A 23,816-nucleotide genomic window follows, 5' to 3' on the forward strand; every position below is an offset into this window, starting at 1 on the left:
ACCAACCTCTGACCAGCAATGAAACCGAGGACGCAAACACCTGCCAGGCACAGCAGAAAAACCCTCTCCGGCTTTTTCTGTTACTCACAACTCGGATTCTTTCAAAAGACAAATTGTTTAATTTGGGCCTTTAATCAAGCCAAGCTTTCTGCCCTTCCTTCCTCCAGCTCTGCAAACAACGCAGGTTTTACGCTCCCTCTGAAAATGCATGAGGACACCAGCAAGGAATTTGGGTTTTCATCCAGCTCGCAAATGGAGAGGCCAAAGCTATCAAAGAATTAAGGACAGAAATTCTTCTGGAGAAAACAAGTAAAATATCCCAGTAAAATGCAAATGGCCACACAACTGCTCTCAACACCTGCAGAAACACCAGCCCAAACACCCCCAGGAAGCAACCCGGGCCCTTACCCGATGGGGAACCAGGCTACTTGTAATTAGGTTTTGTTTGTTTGCTTCTCAGAGGCAAGAACTAGCAAAAAAAAAAAAATTAAAAAAAATTAAGCACAGTTTTCAGTGAGTGCATGCAGGGTGTGCAGGTATTTGCTGTCCTGCGCGGGGTGCAACAGGGTGTTGGGGAAGCAAGGAGCAGCCGGCTGATTTTCCACCCAAGGTGAGAAGAGCAGAGCTGGCAGCTGGCTGGTTCCAGATGTTTCTAAACTGTGATTTAATAATTGAGATATTTTCAATATAGCACAATTTTCCTTGAGGACAACCCACTGACAATTAAGAGTCCTGTTACTGGCTCAGATCCGTTTGCGACTCTCTTATTCCCTGCGAACCGCCAAAACAAGAAAACCTGGATTTTTTACTTTCTTGACCACGAGCAGTTTTTTCCCAGGGGAGGTGATTGGGGAGGCAAGCGGGTGCCTGCACTTTGCACACCTGGAAAGAACCAGGTAACCCCCAACATGAAACGGGAACAAATCCTGGCTGGCGGGGTGCTCGCCCTGGGGTGGGGGGGGCTGGCTCGGGGCAGCCAGGGGCTCCGCTCGGTGCCAGCCCACACCACCACGTATCTCCCCACCGCAACCGATCCCAATGGGCTGGGAGCGAGGTTGGGATGCCTGGAGACGGGTCACAGCACCCTGCGTCAAACCCAGGGAGAACCCACAGCTCATTATTTTAAAGGTACGATAGAGCAGCACCCCCCCGAGCTGCCATGCAGAGGGGAAGCGGGAGGTACGTGCCCTCGCTGGGCCGAGGAAGGGGCAGCGCTGAAAAGGGAGCAGCAGACAACAGTGATGCTCAACAGGATCTCACGTTTATTATTGAGAAGTGATTAATGGTGAAAAGAAAGGCAACGCCCATTCCTCATTGGCTTAACAAGAAACTGAAGAAACATAGTCACTACACATTTTACAATATTTCTTCTTTTTTTTTTTTGTCCAAAATTCATTTTGCTGTAAACAAAACAGGCTTTTTACTGCTGTTCTCAGCTTTCAGAAATCAAATTAACCCAGACTTAATCTGTAAATCCGTATAATGCACAAGAACAGAACATTTCTTAGGACTCCTAGTACTTGACTTTTGAGTAACAAAGGGTCAGAGAAAAATGAACCACCTTTAAGACACAACCTCGTGGACAATTTCTGTTCAATTCTTCTTAGGCCAAAACCCCATTTCCTTGTAGAATTCCTCCTCTTCTAGGCCAGGAGGGGGAAATTAAAAAAAAAAAAAAAAGTTACTCCACTTTCCATGGTGGATGTTACAACTCGGTGTTCCAAGTGCAAATGTCAAAACCAGGGGAAGGAGGCGCGAGGGGGTGGAAGGAAGGGAAGCAGCGGGGTTTAAAAATTAGAGGAGAAAAAAAAAGGCATACGGACTTTAAAATCCGAAAAAAACCATAGTAAAAAGACAAAAAACAAAGCGTATGCTCTGAAATCACAACCAAAGCCAAAAGAAAGGGGACAGTTTTTACCTATACTCTACCTAGAAGGGATTTTTTTTGTTGTTTTTGTTTTTTTTATGTCCTATGTCTTGTGAAATTCCAATACTTTTTTTTTTAAACTGCAAGTTTGTAAGAGTCTTTTTGAAGTCAATGAAATTAAGAAAAAAGTCCTAATTCTCTCCAGAATATTTTTGCTTGCTCTTTCTCTCTCTGAAAGATAATTGGGATGCAATCTCTGCTGCAGTCTCTGTGGGAGGAATAGCCTTTTACTTGACACGGCCTTGGCGTTCCTGCGAAAGAAAAAAAGATGTTGTTAGCAGAGAGCAATCTTATTCATCGCTGTCACACATCAGCATTTCAACAGGCGGATCTGCGACGGGGGCCTGTCCCACGTGAGCAGAGTCTGAGAAAAGAGTCTTTTCCTTTGCAAAGGAGCTATTGCAGCCGCATGGGCTAATGTGATGTATTTACACTGCCAAGGTCTACCAGCTCATTGTGCTTCTGCTTTCTAAGGGCTGTTCGTACCACAGCTCTGCTCTTCTTCCTCACGGCAGCATCCTTCAGCAGAGTTCTGGACTCTCCCCAAGACAGACATCACCAGGCTGCTCCAGGCAGGAGGTTTAACAGCATAAAGAGGAACGGGAGAACAAAAGAAACCAAACCACACCAACCAAGGAAGAATTGGTGAGAAAAAAAAAAAAAAAAGTCAGTCTGTCACTACTGGAGTTTGCAGCTGCAGTCAGTGGGTGCTGGGAGTGCGGGAGGCAAAGCTCCCCACCCCATGGCACAGACCCTCTGCACCCACAAGGTACCTCGGCCGTCGCAAAGCAGAGTTCTGGGCCGGGGAAGGCTTGGGCAGCTTTGGGAGCAGGGCCTGGCAGTGCTGCGGGATCAGGCAGCGCTGCTTTAGGGAGAAGAAAGAGGAAGCAAGGAATGAATGCCAGGGCGTGCGGCACAGCTCTGCCTGCACCCAGCTGCTGCCGGAGCAGGGCAGCCCAGCTCCCCAGGCGCTGCGGGTGTTGCACAGACCTCGTGGCCTCACCTGAACTCCCATGCGGGTATCAAAGCAGACTGGAGCTCAAACCCAGGGACATCTGCCTGTCTGCAGGGACTGACGTAGCCCACAGCTCCCAGCAGAACACCTCACCCATAACTCTGAAACCTACCAATGGCGTCTCACAAGAAAACCAACAGGTTCACAGGGATTTCCCGCTGACTGCTGCTACCAGCCCCTTGGCATTCATCCACATCTCTCTTCCAGCACCGACGGAATGCGCCATCCAGGCAAACAGTTACACCAAGCTGAACAGGCAGCACAGCGCAAAATATACCCAGGCATCAAGGACTTACCCTCTCCTGTGCCACGTACCACAGGCCAGCCTCTTCTGGGCTTTGATTGGGTTTAACAGAGAAACTTTGCAAGGAGGAGGGTCTAGGCTACCCCAAAGGGTTAAGAGATGCTGTCCAGCCCACATTCAAAGCACCATCTCCAGATCATATACCAGCTCAAAAATAAAACCTGTCAACAGCTAAAGGGCTCTGGGCTGATGCTCCTCCCTGTCTCTTAACTGCATCTTCTCCGAGCACAGGTGAGTGTCTGAAGTCTCTTGCACGAAGAGCACCCAAGGCATTTTGGCTCCAGCTCCCATGCTCAGAGGCAGAATGAGTTAATCCCCACCTAAGCCAGTCTCAGGAGGTCCATCCTGCCTCCAGAGCAGAGCAACACCTGCAGCAGATGCCTGCTGGCAGAGCAGGACAAGGTGGCTTTTCCCTTGTGTTAACATACGTCACTCAGAGAGAAGGGACACTGTTAGGGCTCTGAAACTGACACCCGGCTGTTTCAGCTCTGGATGCTTCCCTGTGAGTCTGCTGCTCTGCCCAGGGTTGTGTCCCCCAAATTCAGGGCAGCTGCAGCGCTGCCTGCCTGCTTCCCCCTGCCCCTCCTTAACCTGGTGATCAGGGGCACCTTCCCGGTGGGGGGAGCAGGCAGCCTCTGCCAGAAGCATGCGGGTTGCTCCAAGAAATAAGTCTTCTGCCACCACTGCTAAATCCAGGACGTCTCCGAGAAGCTTCGATCCCAGGCTAACAGCACTTATAGCCACCCATTCTTAGGAACCTTCCCCAAAAAGAAGGCCTTGCATCCAGCCCAAAACAACACCCCAGGCTGTGGCAGCCCCTCAGCCACATGCAGGCCATGGCCCACGGAGACTCCAGCTCCAACTCCTCTGCCGGATGAGATGGCAAAGAGCCGGATGGCAAAGCAAGCCCCACGCGACACCGCGCAGACGGCCTTCTGGGCAGAGGGATTAGATCAAGGCACACGTTCTCCTCAAGAATATTTGCCCCACGTAAGTCAACGAAATTCTCCTCTTCTCCACCAAGTCAGCCCGAGCCCATTGCTAAAAAACCACCATTGCACAACAGTGAAATAAAACTACCATGGTAGAAAGCAAAGCCAGTCTTGAACACCAAGTAAAACAAGCGCTGCAGGGAAAGGCACAAATCAGAAGGAAGGTGCCAAGCCCTATTCCTTCTCTGCTGCCTGGCTCAGCAGCCAGCACTTTACGTTCAACAAGGACAGATGGCAACGTGACGCATTCCTTCAGGAAGGAGCCACAACTGCCTGAGCTAATGCCTCCGTCTTCCCCAATGCAGACACGGGATAAGCCGGCTGCCAGGTTCAATCGCTCCCCTCTCCATCAGCGGCCGGGGCCAGTGTCCTGGGCTGGCTGCAGACAGAGGCTGAGGGTCCTGCTGAGAGTGTCACCCCATTAGCTGACCAGATGGGCCAACGATTAGTCACTCCTCCCTGCTGTGAAGGCGAAGCTGCTCCCGACATCAGTGTATGGTTAACACGGAGCAGGAAACAGGACCGAGCCTTGGTGCAAAAGTGACACCCCCACCCCAAAATCCCAATGTGCCAGAACAGAAGGCGCCACACCTTCAGAAGAGGCTAGAGCAGATATCCCCATGTTCCCAAGCTAGAGAGGGGACCAAAGCGAACATCTTCAGATTAGATTATAGCCTGGTTCTTCTCAACCCAGCCTACTGTTTAAAACCTCCTGCTATTCAACCTGGAAATACTGGTGCAGAAGTACTGCTACCCTCCAGCAGCACTGCCAACAGTACCCTAAGGAGCACGCCACAGAAAACGGCAGCCTGACATCTAACCACACCTGCCACGGGCTCTCGAGGGGCTGACTTCATACCTACCTCGAGCTGTCCTGCCCTGCTCTCCGTGAGGAGCCCAAGCCTCCGCTCCGGGAGGTGCCGAGCTAGCCAGCCAAGAGCTCCGCCTGGTCAAGCAGGTGCTGCCAAGGGCACTGCTGCCAGGGAAGGAACGGCTCTCTGCTCATTTCAACATTGCTTTTCTCTGGGAGATTCACACCCACTCGCTTGCAGTCTCCTCCTGGAAAAGGGGGTAGCCAGGATTTTTACACTGTCCCATCCACCAGCCCAACTGCAGCACATGAACACATCTTGGTCCTTGGGGTGTTACGGAGTAACAAGTGATCACCCAAATCATAGCAAAGAAGCAAACAGATCTACCAGAACACATAGCAAAGGTCTGCAGTGTTACAAACGTTTGTCCTTCCTGGCTCATCCTCTTCTGAAATCACAGGCCATGGGATGGTGTAACAGACAGCCCACCCAGCTAAGGGACAGCCCAGGGGAAGGCAGAGCAGTATCTGCACGCCCTCACCCCGGGGACTACATGTCGGGGCAGAGATATTCCATCAGAATGTGTTTTATTCTCTTCAGCTGCACTTTCATTAGACCTGGGCCATGTCTTATTGAGCCACGTGGGAGCAGCAGGAAAAGACACCAGCTCAGACTCATCTCCCACCTACCAAACCCCTCAGCAACCAGAGGGGCAGGAGCACCACAGCACTGAAATGACTGAAGTGCAGAGTGACACACCAGTGGCTGGGAAGATGCAGGCCGTGGCTCAATCGAGCGCTGACACCCACACATCACGGCCAGCGTGCTTCTGGGCTGGTGGTGTTCAGAGGCACCAAGCTCACACAAGGCAAACATTTCCAAGCAGGAGCCCTCTGCAATCATCCCGCTTTAAACCACTTCAGTCACATCACCGCTGTCCCCGGAGGGGGGATGCAGCAATATCACAAGCCAGGTCCTGATAATAGCGACTGAACAAGCTGGTGGAGACGGCTGATGACTAGATAACATCATCTTTCACACTGTGGGGAGCCAACAACAAAAGGCTCAAGAGTTTATGCCGTGAAATGATGGCAATAGGCGGTAACGCTGCACATTTGTTCAGAGCTCTTACCCTGATTAACAACCAACATTCAACCTCAATACTGCTCTGGCAAAGGTAAGGATATTATTGCCACACTACAGATAGGGAAATAGAAGACTAAACCGAAAGGGAGGGCCTTGAGAACAACCGAGAGCATGGCTCCCAGCTGGGCAGTGTACCGACTGTGGTTTATTTGGACCCAGCTGACCTGGAGCACGGTGTAGCTGCCTGCAGACATCAGGCAGGCCAGGAAGCCATCTCAGCCTCAAACTGAGAAAGTCTTACAAGCAAAAAGTATCACTTGCCCAGTACCTGGCCACAAAGGAACTGCAGGAGATCACTTCCTTGGAGCGTGGTCTATGCTATCAGCATCATTCCCCAAAGGGCTGAGATACCCCACAATCAAATACCAGCCTTGAGACACGCACACGCAACTCTCACCAGACACCTCGTTCGACAGCTCACGACGTTTGCTGCAACAACGTGGCGTTTTGCTGCTTGAACCACCCTCCTCCTCACACCACCACCTGTCGCACACTGGATGTGATCCTAGCAAAGCACACTGCTGGATTTCCATGTGTTTCTGTCTCCGAGGCAAACTTCTGACATGCCTTAGAACCCAGGAGTTACAGCAGCCGGCTGCCTCAAATGTGCCCAGCGCTGCCCTCCCAGCAGAATCAGCTCATGGCATGCACAAACGATGGACTATGCATCACTTTATAATGCTCTTCTGCTCCACAAACAGCCTCAAGTCCTAGATGATTTACAAACCAAATATGAGGTTTTCCTGTTGTCAGCATCAGAAAGCCAGAGTTACAGATAAAAGCTACATCCTAGTCTGTTTCATCTCGGAAAGGGGATAAAAATCAAATAATGATCTGGTTATAGTCAGACATCTTCACCTACTCCCCACTCACATAACAGAGCTCACCACCAAGAACGAAGACAGGAGATAGGCAAATAAAAGTAACTCTTGTTTTACAGATCAAAATCTAACGGAGCAAACTCAAATACCCATGGAATCCCAAAACGGGTAAACTCACATCACTGCGAAAGTGTGAGCCAAGCAGGGATGCAACTGTGCCTGGTCAGCCCCTGCAATTCAGGCTTTGTCCCCAAAAATGCAGAAGGCAGTGGGAAGCACCAGAGTGTCCCCTACCACCACACTGAGTGTGCATGGCTGGGCAGGTAGGAAGTTCTGGCTCCCTCTCCAAACTCGAGTACACCACGGGGCTGCTACATGCTCGTCACCTCACTGTTTAGACAGGATATGAATTCATGGAAAATAAATACAGAACGGCAAGAGGCAATTCCTCAGGTGCAGGTGTAAGCCACGATATACCTTAACACCAGGGAACGTAAATGCCACAGCAGCCACGTACTTTATGTCAGACACTGAGTTACCCTGTCAGAGCACCTAGCTTGGGGCTAGGAGGACCCGAAGAGTGCCAGGACTTTCCCCCTGCAGTGGGTTTTATACAAGCAAGGTGGTCCCAGCTGTCAGATACCACCAGGCATGCCACTGTTCCCTAGCACCTTGCAAGGCACCTTTAAAACTGATGCAACCAATTGCAAAGAACGTACCTCTTCTTGCTTAAACATCACATTTGATTGCAGGAGTAAAGCAGCCCAATTTCCATAAACATTTATAATTACCCTCCCATAGGGAGCCTTGTCCCACAGGGCAAAACTTGTGCAGGAAACAAGAGTGGCGTAAAAGCTGAGAACATAGATGAATATTTAGAGCAAAGAGCAACACAGAGCAGCTGGGAAGGACTCCCAGTGGCACTCCATGCGAGGACAACTTGCTGGCTTTGGAGCAGAAGCAAAATAACACCACCACAAGCCTTTTCAAGTCATTACAAAGGCAGAAAATTCTCCTTGTCTTAAACCAGGGAGTCTTTATTCTTCCCTGTCACTACAAGGGATGAGAAGCTTGCCATCTTTCTTTTTGCAGTCTGCCAACGCTTGCCCATTGGGGCACCTCAATCTCCCACTGCAGGGCAGGGCACTGACCTGTCTGCCTGCACCAAAATCCTCACAAAGTGGGAAAGAACGTTAATAGCATGGACAAAAGTAACAGGAATAGTTAATGTGAAAGTTTAATCAAATAGCACTGAAATACCGACAGCATTTACCAGAGGCTCACTCTGAGCTTCACATCAGAGTCTTTACCTAAACCAGATACAGTAAAGTGCTTTTTAGTTTTTTTAAAAACAGACCACCGTTCTTTCTCATTTAGGCTCACATGAAATGCATTTCATTACTTTGGTTACCTTAAATCACAGCTCACACAATAAGTATTAGCACCAGAAAATGACTGCCACGTGACTCTAGAAAAAGGAAGGACTTCCACTCTGATGTTTCAAAATCGTCACTGCTGTAGAGTTAATAAAGCCTCTGCACCACCCTCTGTCACGCCACGCAAGAGCTGCATGATCTTGCGTGGAGAACACCTGTGGAGCTTCACTAGAATTCATGGTTCCATATATTCATATGAGATCTAGATAGAGGAGTGAATAATAAACTGACGAAGTTTACTGATGATACTAAGCTATGCAGAGTAATAAAAACAGCGGCCAACTGAAGAAGTGGAGGACTTTGTGACAAAAAGCAGCTGAACATTACAGTGAATTTGGTCTACCTGGTTTAGATAAATCAAATGACATGTGGGAAAAATCTCCATCCGACCCCAAGATGACAGGCTCTGAAATGACCATTAACCATCGGGAACACGAGGCCAGGGTTACGGTCTTTAACTCCAGGAAAACATCCCTCCAACCACCCTCAAAGTCACATACCAAATCCCTGCTTTTTTCCCCCGCATCCACGTGAAACATGGAAAACATCCACCATCAAGAAAAGTAAACATCACTTGGAGCCAAACACGTCACTATGCCTTTATACAAACCCAAGCAGCACCTCTACCCCCAGTAGCATGCAGCTCCGCTCCTCTCCATCCCTGTGGGCACGCAGAACACCCGACAAGGGTTAGAGGAGAACAACAGGGATGAGCAAAGGGCAGAAGGGCTTCCATCTGCACAGCCACGGTGCTCTAGCTCTCAAGCCTGGAAGAGAGACAACTGTAAAAGCAGAGCAGACACAGAGAGGACATTGAAATCAACTGCTCACCACCCCTTCCAGTGCAAAAACTAGGGAGTATCACGAGGCAGACAAAGCAAACCAAAAAGATGTGTTTCCCTACATGATGTAATTAAGCTGAAGATCCTGCTGCCACAGGATCCTGAGCATGCTCAAGAAAGGCATCAAATTCCTGTGGACAACAAGGGAAATCATGAGCTACTAAAGATACATCCTCTGGGTCAAAGATATTCTTGAGCCACAAATTGTGAAGTGTAAGGAAAACCTTCAGAGATGGATAAATATGTGCTTGTACTGCCCTTTCAGACATTTGTGCTTGACCATGTTACTGTTAGCCGCACATGGAGCTTTCTACCTGGAAAAAGAGCAAAGATGCTTAAGCAGGGTCTCTATTGAGTCCTGCAGACCTTGCAGCCACAAGAGATGCAACATGACACTACACAGACTTAAGGTCTGACCCACTGCAGCTGTTCTTGTGTTTGAGGCTAAAATACTACCTCCATCCCAAATAACGCAGAAGAAATACTTCATGCTACAAGAGAAACACATCACAGTATTCCGTATTATAAAAGGATAAGAGGAGATCCATTTGCCTACTTCTGTCAACCATGAAGAGCTGAATTCATGAACTCCCTATAGCCATTTGTGTACACCCTCATTTTATTGCCACTTGAAAGGGAACACAAAGCAGTATTCACTGGAACACAGCTTCATATTTCAACTTTTTTTTTTTTGTTTCTTCCTTTAATATATCAAGAACATGGCACTCTAATCAGCTGAACCCCAAATCAGGCTGGCTTGCACCAGCCAGAAGGTTGATAAGCAGGACTTTAAGATTTCTTAAGAGTTTGCAAGCGATGATGAGAAATTCTCTGAAGTCATTTTAGAGGAGATGGCATCACACTACAAACAACAGGGCTGAGAAAACAGAGCCTTCCCTGTGTGTACAGATACACACAGGGAAGGAAACTTAAGTAGTGTGGTTTCTTTTCCCCTAAAGATTAGAAACAAAATACAAGGGTTTTTAGGTAGATTTTATCTAAGTCTTCTAAACTGGTATTACATTACAAGAAATAGCTCTGCAGTTAACCACAAAAAAAAAAGCTCAGCATCATCCTTTTAATAAAAAAGTTCTAATGATATGGAACCAGAAACACAGTCTTCATTTCCGAGTCCTTGCTGAAGAACAGTTTACAAAAATCGAAGCACTTCATTATTAACTGCCCAAACGCAATATGACATGACTGATACACCAATTAAAAAGCCTCACACTGGGCGCTAGTCACTGGAAGGAGCTCCAATCAACTCTCTTTCCCAGTAATCAGCCTGGATAATGACAATCCTTGTTAACGGAGACTTCCCTGGGTAACTTTGCTACAGTAAAAGCAGGGTGGCACTGTTCTAGCTTGGCAAGCATCCAGCATTTTGCACCATTAAGGAACTGGTTTATTAACTCAAAAGCATAAGATAGTACAATCACTACCAGGTACAAACAAGAGCATCCAAGAAAACAAGAGGACTCTAGTAATTGTGGCAAAAAGAATTGCACAGAATAGAACAAGAAGCTTCCCAACAAATACCTGTCACACAACACTTCAAAGGAGACAGGAAAGAAAGCCACTTCTTTCAGACAACAAACCCTTGCAGAATTGCATTTTCATTAAGAACAAGTGAGTAACACTGTGCATGAAGCTGTTCTTGATGTATTGCGTATATACAAGCTCACGTATCAATGCACTTCAACAGTCTTCTCGGGATCCTAATCAGCTTTCGGCAACGTCCTGTGACCCACTGAACTTCTGCACCAGACAGAAAACCCAGGGAACTGCGCAGGACCAGCCCTGGTGCTTTCACTGAACAGAACTGCTGGCAAATACTTATCTTCTAAGGAAAACTACTTTTTCCCGGAGAAGTAGCTGTTAATAAAATAACTCGAACCACAACGCCTGGGTCATAGCTATGAACCTCAGTGCTGGCGAGTTAGCCGGAACGCTTGGTGGGGGGGGATGGGGGGAAGCAGCCATTGCTGCTGACATCTTACACACTCCATTCTCACGCACCAAACCCTCCACCTCGTTTCTAGGGAATCTGCCACACACATGCAGTTTCAACTTGGCTGCTGAAGGAAGTACAGTTGTGTTGTTTTTTTTTTTTAAATTTAAGATATTCATTTGAAGTCATTAGTATGTTCATAATGAATGCAATTAACATATTTATAAGAACGATCAGTTTGGAGTATTCTGCAACTTAGAGCTGAAATCACCCAGCCAACGTGAAGATAACCTGGATGGAAGGGAGCACAGAGCTTTGCTCACACTAAGTGCCAACAAGTGAGTTGGGAACCAGCTCCCTAGAACAGGCCATGAAATAAGCTCCCTCTGCCTAAGGCCATACCTGTACGAGGTGCAAAACCTCCTCACCGTGTCTGTCTGGCTCAGTGACTAGAGAAGAACAGCTTCAAATCCCATCACCAGTCCTCAAAAAAATGATTTTGAACAGTGCATCTCAACAGGTCCTCGAACCAACTTCAGCAAGTCAACTTTAAACGTTGTATTTTACTGTTTTATAATATTAACAAAATGTCACATTAAAATATTATTTTAAAGACTGCTAACAAGGTGTTAACAGCGAGAGGCAGGGCTCTGAGGCAAGTGCAACAGGCTTGCCCTTCCACCACTCAACTTCCACTTCAGTTGCAGTGAAATGGCTCCCAGCTGCTCCTGTTTTAGGGATGAGGAAACAAAGCCCCCTGCCTTACAGAGGAAAACACAGATTAGAGCACCAGCCAGATCTAAAAGCCTTCCCCTCCAGTTTTCTCCTGCCTTTAAACAAAGCTAGAACGCAACCAAAAATACACGAGAATGCTGTTAAGGGCTTTGTAGTGCTGGCTTAAAAATATCTAAGCACAAAGCACTCCTTACGTCAAACAGCCAGTCCCTACTAGAATAAGCAGTATGGTTTCCATTTCCTCTATTACTGAGCAAATATATGAGCATGGATACAGATGTACAGGATTTAAAAGTCCTGGAAACAAACTGAGAGAAACCATGTGCACTGCTGAACAGCAGAGGGTATCTGCGGCAAGGAAGTTCTGTCCTGGTGAGTCAGTCGATTCACTTCTCTAGGGCCAGGATGTGGAGCAGAAAAGAGCAAATAGCCTCGGGACCACGGGCTGAGAGGAACTGTACGAGGTCAAGCAGTGTTCCCTTGGTGCCACAGGTAAGCTGGCTTCGCCTGGATGTGCAGTATCCAGGAATCGAATCTTGTAGTCAGCACCACTGGCCTGCTGCATACGGTAAAGCCAAAGCAAATGCAGCACTAGCCAGGATGACTGTAACAGTGGGAGAAAGAAGTGCTAGCTCACCCTACAGGAAATAAGTTCTCTCCTCCCCTCGGAAGTTACAAATTAGGAAGAAATAAAGAGCTTTACAAAATGCATCAGCAAGCATTCCTTTTTTACAGCAACTGTGAAACAGTCTGCCAGTTTCAAACAGGCTCATGTAACACCACTTAGTTTTGCCCCTTAAATCATATCTTCTAAGGGGGGGCAGGGACACTTGCCACTATTAATACTCCTTTAACCACCAGATGGTGTCACCTGAGACAAAGCAGCACATTTCTGGAAATAATAGCTCCAGTATGACGAATCACACCTTTCTGTTTCAGGGCTGGTATATACCTCAGCATGAAAAAAAAAAAACCACAAAAACCCACCCCATCCTGCACAGCTCATCCTGACTCAACTGGCACCGAGGTCCCTGCTCGAAGTGTCTCCTACCAACTGCAAACTTGACAACTGAGCACTCTGGTCCTGGAAGGGACAGGACAGGACTGGTTTTCATGGGATAGCCTTCCTAAACTCCCTGCAACCTGCAAGTAGCCAAGTACCCAACCCTGGGCAAGGCAACAGGAGAAAGAACAATGATAAACTTCTCTGAAGAGTTTATACATTCATTGCCTTCCCACAAAACACATGCTGTTAACCTTCTGCATGCAAGCAGATCACAATCTAGGATCTTTACACTGAGGTCTGCAAGATTCCTAGAAATACAAGTGTACTGCTATGGGCTAGAGGTGGTGGTTGTTCTTGTTTTGGGTTGGTTGTTTTTTTTTTTTCCCCCCAAAGATAAAACAGCTCTTACAGGACAGAAGTTGGTGACATGCTCTACCATAAAAGCAGCTGTTACAGGTTTCAGGAAGTCCTCAGCTACTCCAGGTAGGATCACACTGGAGTCAGCTTCATCATTTTGGGTCAGGAGAATATCCCAACCTTTTAAAAAGCTGGATTAGTAGAGCAAAGCAAGCCACTTGAGAGAAATGGAGATTAGCCTCTGAGGACAAGATGGGCACAGGCAACAGAAAAGGACAAATAAGAGCATGATTTCAAGTGTTTTCAACACTGACTTGTCTACCTTCCTTCGCCGGCCAACGAGAACAGCACAAATACCAAGCACAGCATTTTTCATATGATTTCCTGGAACTATTTTAGGGAATTCTGAAGAAGTGACTCTAACAGTGAGAAGTATAAAAGATTATTCAAGAGTTTCCAGACTTTCACAAGAGCTTGTCCATCTGCTCGGGTAGCGAGCAGGAATCAAACTGCAAATCAGACAAAGGTTTAGGCAAGTTGAAGCCAAGTGAAACAATTGCAGCTTGCTAAAAGTTCAAAACAAGCCAAACCTTGAGACATTTAAGCTTGAAGGAACAGGAATGCAGAACATTAACATATTGTTGCCATCCAAAGACTGGTAGCAGAGACAAAGAGCTGGTAGCAATGGGATTTCCCCAACACAAAAGCAGCTTGACAGACCGCAGGCAGGGTGCTGCACCACAGCAGCATTTTAACTTTCCAGCGCCTCAGCTCTGTTTTCTGATATATTTTTTAATCCAGGTGATTACCTGACGCTTCAAGGCAGACATAGCATGGCCTGGGCTTTTTTTCCCCACCCACAGTGCCAGGGTAACCATCAGCATTCACTCCAGGAAAAAAACCAACCCAAACACAAAACCCTCCTTGAGCAAAACCAACTGCTTCTCAATGAAACCATGAAAAAGCAGTTAAGAGAAACCTCAACCATCTTCAAGGCTGCGTCAGGGAGCAATTGAGGAGGTCAAACTGTTGCTGTAAGACCAAGTCACTTCCTCCGTGCCGGATGTTACAGGGCAGGGGCCCTGAGCATGCAATAGAGTGAGTAAATGGTAAAAAGCAAACACCAACTGTTTTGTATCTACAAGACTCCCTCCTTGACTATGAATTCCAGAGAGATATGACTAAGTTCCCTTTCAAAGAACAAGTTTTCCTAATCAACCACTTCTGCGCTGGATTGCCACACCAAATCAACTCAAACATCATTTAGAAAGGAGATGCTGGCGCACTTGGCATCTATCAGCTACCATTTCTGCTTCTGACCCTCAAGCACTAGCACGTCTCTCAAGAGAAACTGAAGAAAGAAGGAGAGGAGACCTCAAAATGCAATTGGAAAGATGAATAGAGACAGTTTACAGTTTTAAGAAAACTGCTAAGCCATTTTTAGTATTGTACTGGTCTTCTGACATACAAACAACTCGCAAACACAGCAGCTTTCCTGCAGAAGAGACTATCAGTTTGTCCACTTTTCCCTCAGCGTTTCCCCGCTCTGTTGCTCTTCCTTCTGCTTGCTGTCTGCTTGTATTTAGCCAGTATTACCTCTCCACATCCTCCATCCATCCCTCGCCCAGCAGCAACATTCCCCCGCTCCCTTGCCTCCTCCCACTGTGCCAAGGTCTGCCCCTCTCACAGTGCAAACTGTTCCTCCTTCAAGTCAGATCCGAGGCATACGCAAAGTCCTGCACACTTCCGAAGATGTCCTGCACAGACCAGGTTTCTGATTACATTCAAAACCTCAGTTAGTAAAAGAGAAATCCCCACTTCAGTACAGCTGGATACCAAATGGAACAATTTTAGGATGTGAAGTCACGCAAAATATTCAGGCTTTCACAAAAATCAAGTTTACACCTCCACACCTTGCAATGTATTCCTCCCTTACAGATTTTCTTCAAGCGCTCTAAGTGGTACAGTATCAGATGCAAAATGCGACCACCTTTGCGTATGGGTGATGCTATTTATACAGACAATGCTCCAAGTACAAGATATTAAAAAAATTCACTGTCATTGTGAGCACTTGCAGCTCCCAATTCTGTTCTTCAACCCTTGGGTGGAAAATTCCCCATTGCCGAAGCTAAAGGGATCATCAGAAAATCGGCAAACTACTAGAAAGCTGTGCTGATGCTAATTTGTAACTACTGTTTACGTAAAATCCCAGCAAGACCCCTATTGTGGGGAAGGTCAGCCACAGGTGACTAACACAGCTGTACCCAAGTATGATTCGAGGCCCACTGGTCACTGAATTTCGGGCAGAATTGTCAATTAGCAATCCTCCCATAATGAATCAATGATGACAGCAGGCTTTGAGCAGACAGAGCCATGCAGCAACCCAGCACAGCTGCGGGCAGGTGGCAAGCATGGCTCACATGCCATGCTCCTGGGCAGCGCCCATGCAAGCAGCCCACCAGATTCACGTACAACCAAGCTCATTGTGAGGAGGAACGGAACGATCTGCTCCGTGCCCACCGGAGAGGGGACAAGCACTCATGGACTTAAATTGCAGTGAGGGAGATTTAGGTTGGGCATTAGACAAAGCCTTCTAACAGGAAGGATAATTAAGTGTAGGAATAGATTGCCTGGGGAGGGACAGGAACTGCTGTTCCTGGAGGTTTTACAAGTGGTGGGAAACATCTGTCACGCTGACCCCACTTTGGGTAGGGGGTGGATTAGGCGGCCGTTCAAAGACCCAGCTCTGTTTCCTAACAGCCCTTCAAACCCCCCACTGTTCTCCTCCTCTAAACTATTCTGATCTAGGAGCTGACAACAGCACAGAAATAAATTTCGTTTAGAACACACGCTCAGGGAAGGCTGAGATTTAGAGCAACCGAAGGGCGGTCGACTGCAGGCAGGGCCTGGACAAGCCTGCTCACACTGCTCTGCCAGGGTGCTGGCACGCATTTCCACCCCAAACAGGAGCTGCCACTTGGGTAGCGGGTTCCATGTGTGAGCACGCAGCTAGCCAAAAGGCCAACTGATGCCCACCAAGCTTGCTCAGAAGCCCATGTCTTCACACCCCGGATTTAGTACAGCGTAAGGCAGCCCTCTTCCATCTCCTGCCCCGCAGGACTTTACCAAGACAGACAAACAAGTTACCTTTTTAACATTTTCTTCCTCCTCTTGGCGTTTCTCATAGTGTGAGAAGTCATCAAAGATGGAGGTGGTGTGCTTGTAGGTGGCAATGATTTTCAACACCTGCTTAGCCTTTTCCAGAGGCACCTCCTGAGTGTCCCTGGAGTTGGTCACTGGTTTATTCTCGTTGTTCTCTAGGCGGATGTGCCGCAGCTGGCTGTTGGGAACGTCCTTCACAAAAATCCACCTGACATCAAAACGTCCCTTCCACTTGTCCTGGGACCACACACCCGCACACGTGTTATAGTCCACAGCAGATTTCATTTCTGCTACTCCGCAGAAGTGACCGCTACCGTTGACACTGAACAGTAAGTAAACAGGGCCCTTCCCATTCATGGAGCGATAGGCGGCATCCAGTCTCTTGTTGCCGTGCTCTGTACTGCACCAGATGTTATATTTAATGGAACGGTGGATATCGTCCTCAGAGTAACTCTTAATGATGAAAACCCGGCCATGTTTTGGGTTCCAGTCAAAATCCTTGGGGTTGTAGTTGTTGATGGATCTCAACTTCTCCAAGACTGGGTGCGGCTCGGAAGGAACAGAACCAGAACTGGCCTGAGACTGTCCCACTCCATTACCGTCCACTCCATTTTGACCAAACCCGTTGCCGCGATTACGGGGGGCAACCCAGCGAGTGGGCTGGGCCGTCTGCTGCGGCACAGGCAGCTGGGCTGGCTGCGGCGGCGGCAGCGGCTGGGGCTGCTGCCCGCTTGAAGCCTGTGCCACCGGTGGGCTGTTATTGATCTGCTGACCCACAGGCTGGGGGGACCCCTGGGCTGGCTGCTGACCAATATTCTGAACTAAGGCTTGTGACGGGGCTTTTGCCACCGGCCCTTTGTTATCCCAAGTTCCAATATCCATGTTATGTTTTATTGGAGGCGGTGGAAGACTTGACCCTGCAATGCCATTCTTGGTCTTCAGCTTGGGCTGCTGCTTAGCCGGTTTGCTAGCAATGTCAGCCCAGGAGGTCGGCTTGGGAGGAGCGATAGTAGCTGGAGGCAAACTGTTAGATGCCACGATATTACTGGTAATGGATCCGCTACCGACAGCGGAACCGACGACTTTTGGGACGCTGCTCGCAACATCTGTGCTGCCCAGCTTCAGAGCTGCCATCCCTTGGTCGATGGTGTTCATGCCAGGAGCTTTGTTCAGCGTCTCGTTAGCAAAGGCAGACTGCCCGTCGATCATGGCTCCACCCAGCGAGCTAGGGGCATAGGCGTAATTGCTACTATAGCCAGAGCTTTGAGTGGATTGTCCCTGAGAACTGTTATTCCCCCAAGCCGAAAAGTCAATCCCACTTGGAAAGAAGTTAAAGCCGTGCTGCCCAAGAAATGGAGTGCTGCCAAGGGCCCCCGGCTGCCCAAACATCGCGTCTGGGAGAAAGTGAGGCTCCCCGTTGCTCAGCTGTCCGTAAGAGGTTAGGTAGGGCATGGGTGGGTCACCCCCCGTAGACCAGGCAGCTTCGCCTAAGGAGTAGGAGAATCCAATGGAGGGACTGTAGTAGTTTGGTAGGTAGGAATCGGACATTGCAGTGTATGCATTATTCTGAAAAAAAAAAAAAAAACAACAAGAAATAAGCACTGAATAGTTAGAATGAGTTGAACAAATTTCAAGGGACCAGGAATAAAAAGCCATCTTAAGACTTCCCGTGCCCCACCCCTCCCTACCTTAGGGCTGGGCAGATAAACAGGCCTGGCCTTGAAATACTGCCTTTGTTAGGAGTGCTCTAAAAACTGTTCCGTTGCCAGAACGGTGAAACACAAAGGCTTACTTCGCAAGCTTCCCATGCTGAGATGGGAACGCATTGTGATCGTGATGCATGATGTGGGACCGGACAGCAGATTGCCCTAGAGCTCCTGCTCAGGCTATGAAAACAGTATCTTATCTAGCATCCAAATATTATCATCATCTTTTCGTAGCTACTACCAACGAGGGCTTTTCTTGTCTGTATAACGTACTCATCAACCCTTATCCTGCTGCTTGAGGGAGAGTTTGGGTGAAGGATGCAGAGGGAAGTGGAATATGGAGAAAAAAAGACCCAGTGGAAGTACACTGCCAAAATCATGAGTGTTCCTAATTGCCTTCCTTAAACTTATTACCCATGAGAACAGCTTTATCCCCACAATTTAAAGTTTCAGAGCTCATAATATTCCAAGAACTTGCAATTAAACAGGGATTTAAAGCCTACTCCTCAAAACACAAACTGCTCCAGTGCTGCGGGCACATACTAAAAAAATATACCTGAAAACAGGGAGTAATCAATAAGGTTTCAATAGGAACCTTTCATAGCATGGTGACAGCAGCTGCACAAGGAACCAGGCTTCAGATTCAGAGAGGAGAAAAAAAAAGCCACTCCATGCCTTGGTCTCCCTTTTAACATCCAAGCAGCCTTTAGGTTACAAAACCAAATGCCTCATTTTACAATTAGGGAACTCTCAGACATCACCAAGATTTGCTTACATGAAAAAGTCTGTCATTTTTCATTCAAACCAATGTCCCCTCCGGGGAGCAGTTAAAGCCACACTAATGGACATTATCATCCAGTAATTTGAACCTGTGTGCAGACAGCCTCACGCTACACAGCCGCTTACATGTCAGCCCGATGCAGATGAGATGAAAGTCAGGTTCAGTTCCCATTTAAAAGCTTGGCTTGCAGCAGGCTCTACTACAATGTTTTGTTGAATCATGTTTTCACGTGCCAACTGCAGCTCCCGAAGGACTTCATGCCATACTGAAATCTACGGAGGCTCTAAAGATGGCTCTGGCACCCTCCAGAAATAGTTGGGTTTGCCACTCCACCTTCCACTGAGAGCAACAGTCTGGGGCTAATCCAGCCCCAACTTTACAAAAATTAATAGGAATTATTTAACATAATGTCTTCAGAGACAAGGTTTGTTTTGTTGTATAAAACACCAAAAAGCTTTCTGTGGTATTTCATGGTGTGAATGCACAAAAACGCAGAGACACTCTCTGTTTTCCCAAAGGGATCTCAAGAGCAAATTAGTAACAGAACTCTTACCCAGGATACAGTTTTGCTAACTGAGGAACTCAGACCTGCTAAACCCACACCAACGAACAGTCTTCAGGGCTCAATCTTCCAAGGGCACAAATACTGACACTAATTTGTAAGGCAAATGAAGGAACTTAAAAAAAATATTATTATTTTGAACCAGCAAAGTCTCTTCAAAAGATATCGCCTTAATTTATAGGAGTGACAATGTAGACTCCTGGAAATTGCCTTTACCTGAACATAAACATGCTGACCCACCCCTAAAACCTGAGCCCAGCAGGCAGAGCAGACGTTTTCTCTCCGCAGGCTTCTCCCTCAAAGCACATGGAACACATCACTCTCAGATTAAAACCTGTCCCCTTGTCCCCTCAAAATATTTTCTTACATGCCATTATATGTTTAACTTCATGAGACATTTTAACGCAGCCTGTATTAAACTCTTACCTGTGAAGTATTCACCACCCACACTCACGTAGTAAGGGAGCACAGGAGCTGAACAACAGTTGAGCACTGCCAGCTCAAAGCAGATTCAAAACAGGCTTGCTCTTGTTCCCTACCTGAATGTCTAGAACTACAATTTGCTACCAAACACCCCACCTCGCACTTCTACCCTGCACTCGCACAACCGACACAGTTACTGATTAGCATGCAAATAAAATGTCACCAGCTTTTAATTCTCTGCAATGACCAAGAATTTTTGTACAGTTATTTCCTCAAATTCACAATTCCTCTTCACCTCAGACTAGAACCAGGGTTTAAGCTTACTGTTGCTGTTAAGCTTGGTTTTTAAACTGCTGAAGAATGACTTACTGTGTATCTGAGCTTTAAAATACACAGTAACCTAATTTACTAGGCTGACAAGCTACTAAAAGTTGCACCTGAAACAGCAAGCTCCTGAATGAAGAGCCATGAAACTCTACAACATGGTTACCTCATGCTTGTGTGGAGAGTTCAAAAAGAAATTTCAGAAAGCACTGGTGTTACTCATCTAATTTACTTTTCAGAGCCATATCTGTAACTCCCTTTCCCACCTTCAGAAAAAAAAGGTGCACGCTTCGACACCTTTGTGGTTTTGAGCCTGGCTGGTTGGCTCAGCAGAACCACAGCCCTCTCCAGACTGAACCCCAGGGTTTTGTTTTCTATTATATCAAGTGTCAAAACACGGATGAGAGATGACATGCGACACAACATGGTGAGAAAGTGAGATACAAGTTGCCCTAAAGTTCCATTCAGAGTTAACATGGCTGTTTCACCTCACTCCTGCTGAATTTCTAGAGCAACAGCTCTGCTCTCCTCACTCCTGCTGAATTTCTAGAGCAACAGCTCTGCTCTGCCTCCTGGGGCATGCTCCAATCACTTCCTTATTTTTAAAACCTATTTTTACCAGTATGACAAGCAAAAAGAAACTAAATATTCAGAAGTTCTTCATCAAACACACAAAACAGGGTAAAATATCATGTTGCTTCTAACATTACAGCAACCTTCGTTCTCTTTAGATTTAAATAAAGCTACACTTTGCAGGAAATACATCTACATTCACAAGGAAGCTGGAATTTGGCAATGTTAATTTCTGGGATAGAAAAAACTCACCATTAGTTGATAGCTACGAGGAAAGTACCCAGTTTTATTCAAGACTTGAGAAAGTAATCACACTCTCTTGCCCTATGCAGGTGGAATTTAGGCTTGTAACTTTTTAGGGAGCTGGATGCAGCAAGTTATCTTAATGGACAGACTGAATTCTGAAGATTATGAACATCTGACAGGACCTTAAAGAATATCTAGTCTCAAATCTTCAGCACAAAGTAGGAAAACACCCAAAGATTTTCAACAAGAAACTGAGACAGAAACCTGTTCCTGTGTTCCAATAAAACATGCATCACCGTTCTATGAAAAAAAATAATAAGTTGACTAGTAAAAACGATCAAAAAATACAGATAGGGAAAACCAGAACAGCTTATTTTTACTAATCACAACTGGAGAGGAAAGAGATGCTGAGAATGAACTAACTGCTCCAGTGCCACTACAGATGTTTATCTAGAATGCTAACTTGTACCACCTAATCAGCTGAACTCCATCTGTTACGTGTCACTCTCCTACTGCTCATTAAGAAAAACAAACAAAAAACAGCTACCAGTGGAGCTAATCGTAAATAGAAAGTTAAGAGGAAAAGTAGCTGGAAGACTGGCTTTCAGCAGCTGATCGCAAGCTCTCCAGCTCAACTTCTAACTGAAGCTCTCAAGAAGTCTTAACAGCCTTTAGCACATGTGTGTTCTGTAGGTCTTTTTGATGAAAAATACAGAAAACCCCATGAGACACATTTTCAGTTCACGCGGTAGAGAGAGAAGAACACTGACGGTATCCTCCAAAAGCCCTCAGCGCGTAACTGCATTGTGCGAGGCAATTTCACCACTCAACGTAGTGCATCTCCTCGTACAGTGTGAAGAACCAGAAACCAGCAAGGAAACAAGGTCATAACACTAAAAATGAAACAGCAGAAACTGTAACTTACATTGACAAAAAGAGCTGAACATCAACTGTTAGAAGTCCTTACACCCTTGAGAAGTTTTAAAAACCTTTATACCTCCCCCCACCTCAACCTAATAGCATTCAGTGTTTTCTGCCTGGAAAAAAAGCATGTATAAAATAGCAAGGAAGCTGGCAAACACCAAAACGCAAGCAGTGGAGATGGGGAAACACAAGGATGCACAGCTGCCTTCACTAGAGAGCAGCAGGAAGCCACCGGGCTCCTGGTGCTTCCTACCCGTTAGCAGGTACGCCTACTCACCGGCCGAGCCTGGGGACTCAAGTAGGGCTCAAAGTCATCATCGTTTAACCCATCCTTTTGATGCACAGATCCGTTTTGCACTGAGGAAGAGATGCGGCACGTTAGAAAGAACCCTGCCGATAAACTCGAACATTTTGCCAGCTTATTTACGAGACAAACCTCATAACTAGCTCCCCCTCGTTCTAATACACCACACGTAGCCCAGCGGGTAGCGGAAAGCCACTCCACCGCTGCACAAACACCGTGAACACAAACTTTCCGCAGCCCCGGACACGGCGACGGGCGTCCCAGCCCAGGGTTTGTTTTCCTGGCAGCCACGCCGCTGCGGGAAGGCGCGGGGAGGCGAGGCCATGCCCCGCCGACTGCGGGGGGGATCCTCCCCGTGCCTCCCCCGCGGGCACGCTCCCCAAAGGCGCAGCTTCCCGCGGGCCTCCCCGCCGCCCCCGGGCCCCCCCGCCGCCCCCAGGCTCTCACCTTTGTTGCCTTGGCCCTTGGGTCTCTGGCGCGGCGGCGCGGCGTGGAAAGAGAGAGGGAGAGCGGTGAGTCAGGGGGGCGAGGCGGCCCCCGGCGAGCTGGGGGCCCGGCCGCGCCGCAGCACAATGGAGGCGCGGCCCTGCGGGCGGGGAGGCGGGGGGGAGGCCGCCGCCGCCCGGCCCGGCCCGCGCCCCCGCCACTAGGCCCCGAGCCGCGGCCTCACCTAGCGGACCAGGCCCGGCGCGGCGAGGGGGAAGGCCGGGCGGTGGCGGCGGGGTTCCTACCTGCTCCAGGAGGCTGCTGGCCGACATGGCTCCGCGGCGGGGCTGCTGGCGGGGCGGGGTGGGGCGGGGCGGGGCGGCGGGCGGCGGCGGCTTTGTCCGGGCGCGGGCGCGGCGCGGCTGCCTGGCGGACTCCGACTCGCCCGCGGCGGCTGCCTGGCTGGGGCGACGCTCTAGCCACCCCCTCGCCTCTCCTTCCGGCCCGCGTCTATGGCCCAGGCTCGCCGCCTCGCGCCCACACGCGCTCCCCGGGCGTCACGCGGCACCGCGCGCGCGCCCCGCGCTCCCAGGCACAATGGCGGGAGGGGGGGGAGGGGGGGGCGGAGCGCGGTGCATGCCGGGCCGGTGGAGGACCGGCGGGATCGGCGCCGCCGCTCGGCCGGGCGTGTGTGTGCGGGGCCGCTCTTAAAGGGCCAGGCGCGCCCGCCGCCCCGCCGCGCTTCTCCGGCAAAAAACGGCAAATCGAGGCCCGGCTGCTGCTCCTGCCCCCTCGTGTCTGCGCACCCCCCTCCCCCTGCTCAGCGCCACAGGGCGGGGGGCCAGGGCCCACGGCAGCGCTGGGGACCCCCAGGGCAAGGCCCCGGCCCCCACTCGGGGGGATGGGAGTGGGGGCAAGGGGTTGCACAGCCCACGCCGAGCCTGTGCCCGAGGGACCTGCTGTAAGCACGGACTGGGGAGGGGGGCCCCGGAGGACCCCCACCTCCCCCAGCCAAGGGGGTGCCTGCGGGGGGCTCACCAG

General features: G+C 48.7%; 1 protein-coding gene across 2 annotated transcripts; it reads right to left on the reverse strand.

Moving 5' to 3' along the window:
- Positions 1-1,239: 1,239 nt before the first annotated feature.
- YTHDF2 (YTH N6-methyladenosine RNA binding protein 2) lies at positions 1,240-23,373 on the reverse strand. Of its 2 annotated transcripts, none has more exons than XM_040587166.1 (5): positions 23,081-23,370; positions 22,797-22,821; positions 22,323-22,402; positions 16,492-18,072; positions 1,240-2,178 (listed from the first exon to the last, which is right to left on the reverse strand). In XM_040587166.1, the coding sequence occupies exons 1-5, from the start codon at positions 23,105-23,107 to the stop codon at positions 2,155-2,157; spliced, it is 1,737 nt and encodes a 578-aa protein (XP_040443100.1). In that variant the 5' UTR covers positions 23,108-23,370; the 3' UTR covers positions 1,240-2,154. The 2 variants fall into 2 exon arrangements, with proteins under 2 accessions (XP_040443100.1, XP_040443101.1); XM_040587167.1 differs by lacking the exon at positions 1,240-2,178 and adding an exon at positions 2,187-12,088 and having other exon boundaries at positions 23,081-23,373.
- Between the last annotated feature and the right edge of the window lie 443 nt (positions 23,374-23,816).

Source organism: Falco naumanni, chromosome 3 (assembly GCF_017639655.2).
Source record: "Falco naumanni isolate bFalNau1 chromosome 3, bFalNau1.pat, whole genome shotgun sequence".
Lineage (NCBI taxonomy): Eukaryota > Metazoa > Chordata > Aves > Falconiformes > Falconidae > Falco > Falco naumanni.

Excerpts from the sequence above, each read along its gene's own strand:
- YTHDF2 (XM_040587167.1), bottom strand. The coding sequence starts at position 23,107 with ATGTCGGCCAGCAGCCTCCTGGAGCAG. Across the intron at positions 18,073-22,322 it reads TGAGTCCCCAGGCTCGGCCG|AATAATGCATACACTGCAAT; the intron begins GTGAGTAGGCGT and ends TTTTTTTTTCAG. Across the intron at positions 12,089-16,491 it reads AGGAAGAAAATGTTAAAAAG|CTTTGTTTAAAGGCAGGAGA; the intron begins GTAACTTGTTTG and ends GTTGCGTTCTAG.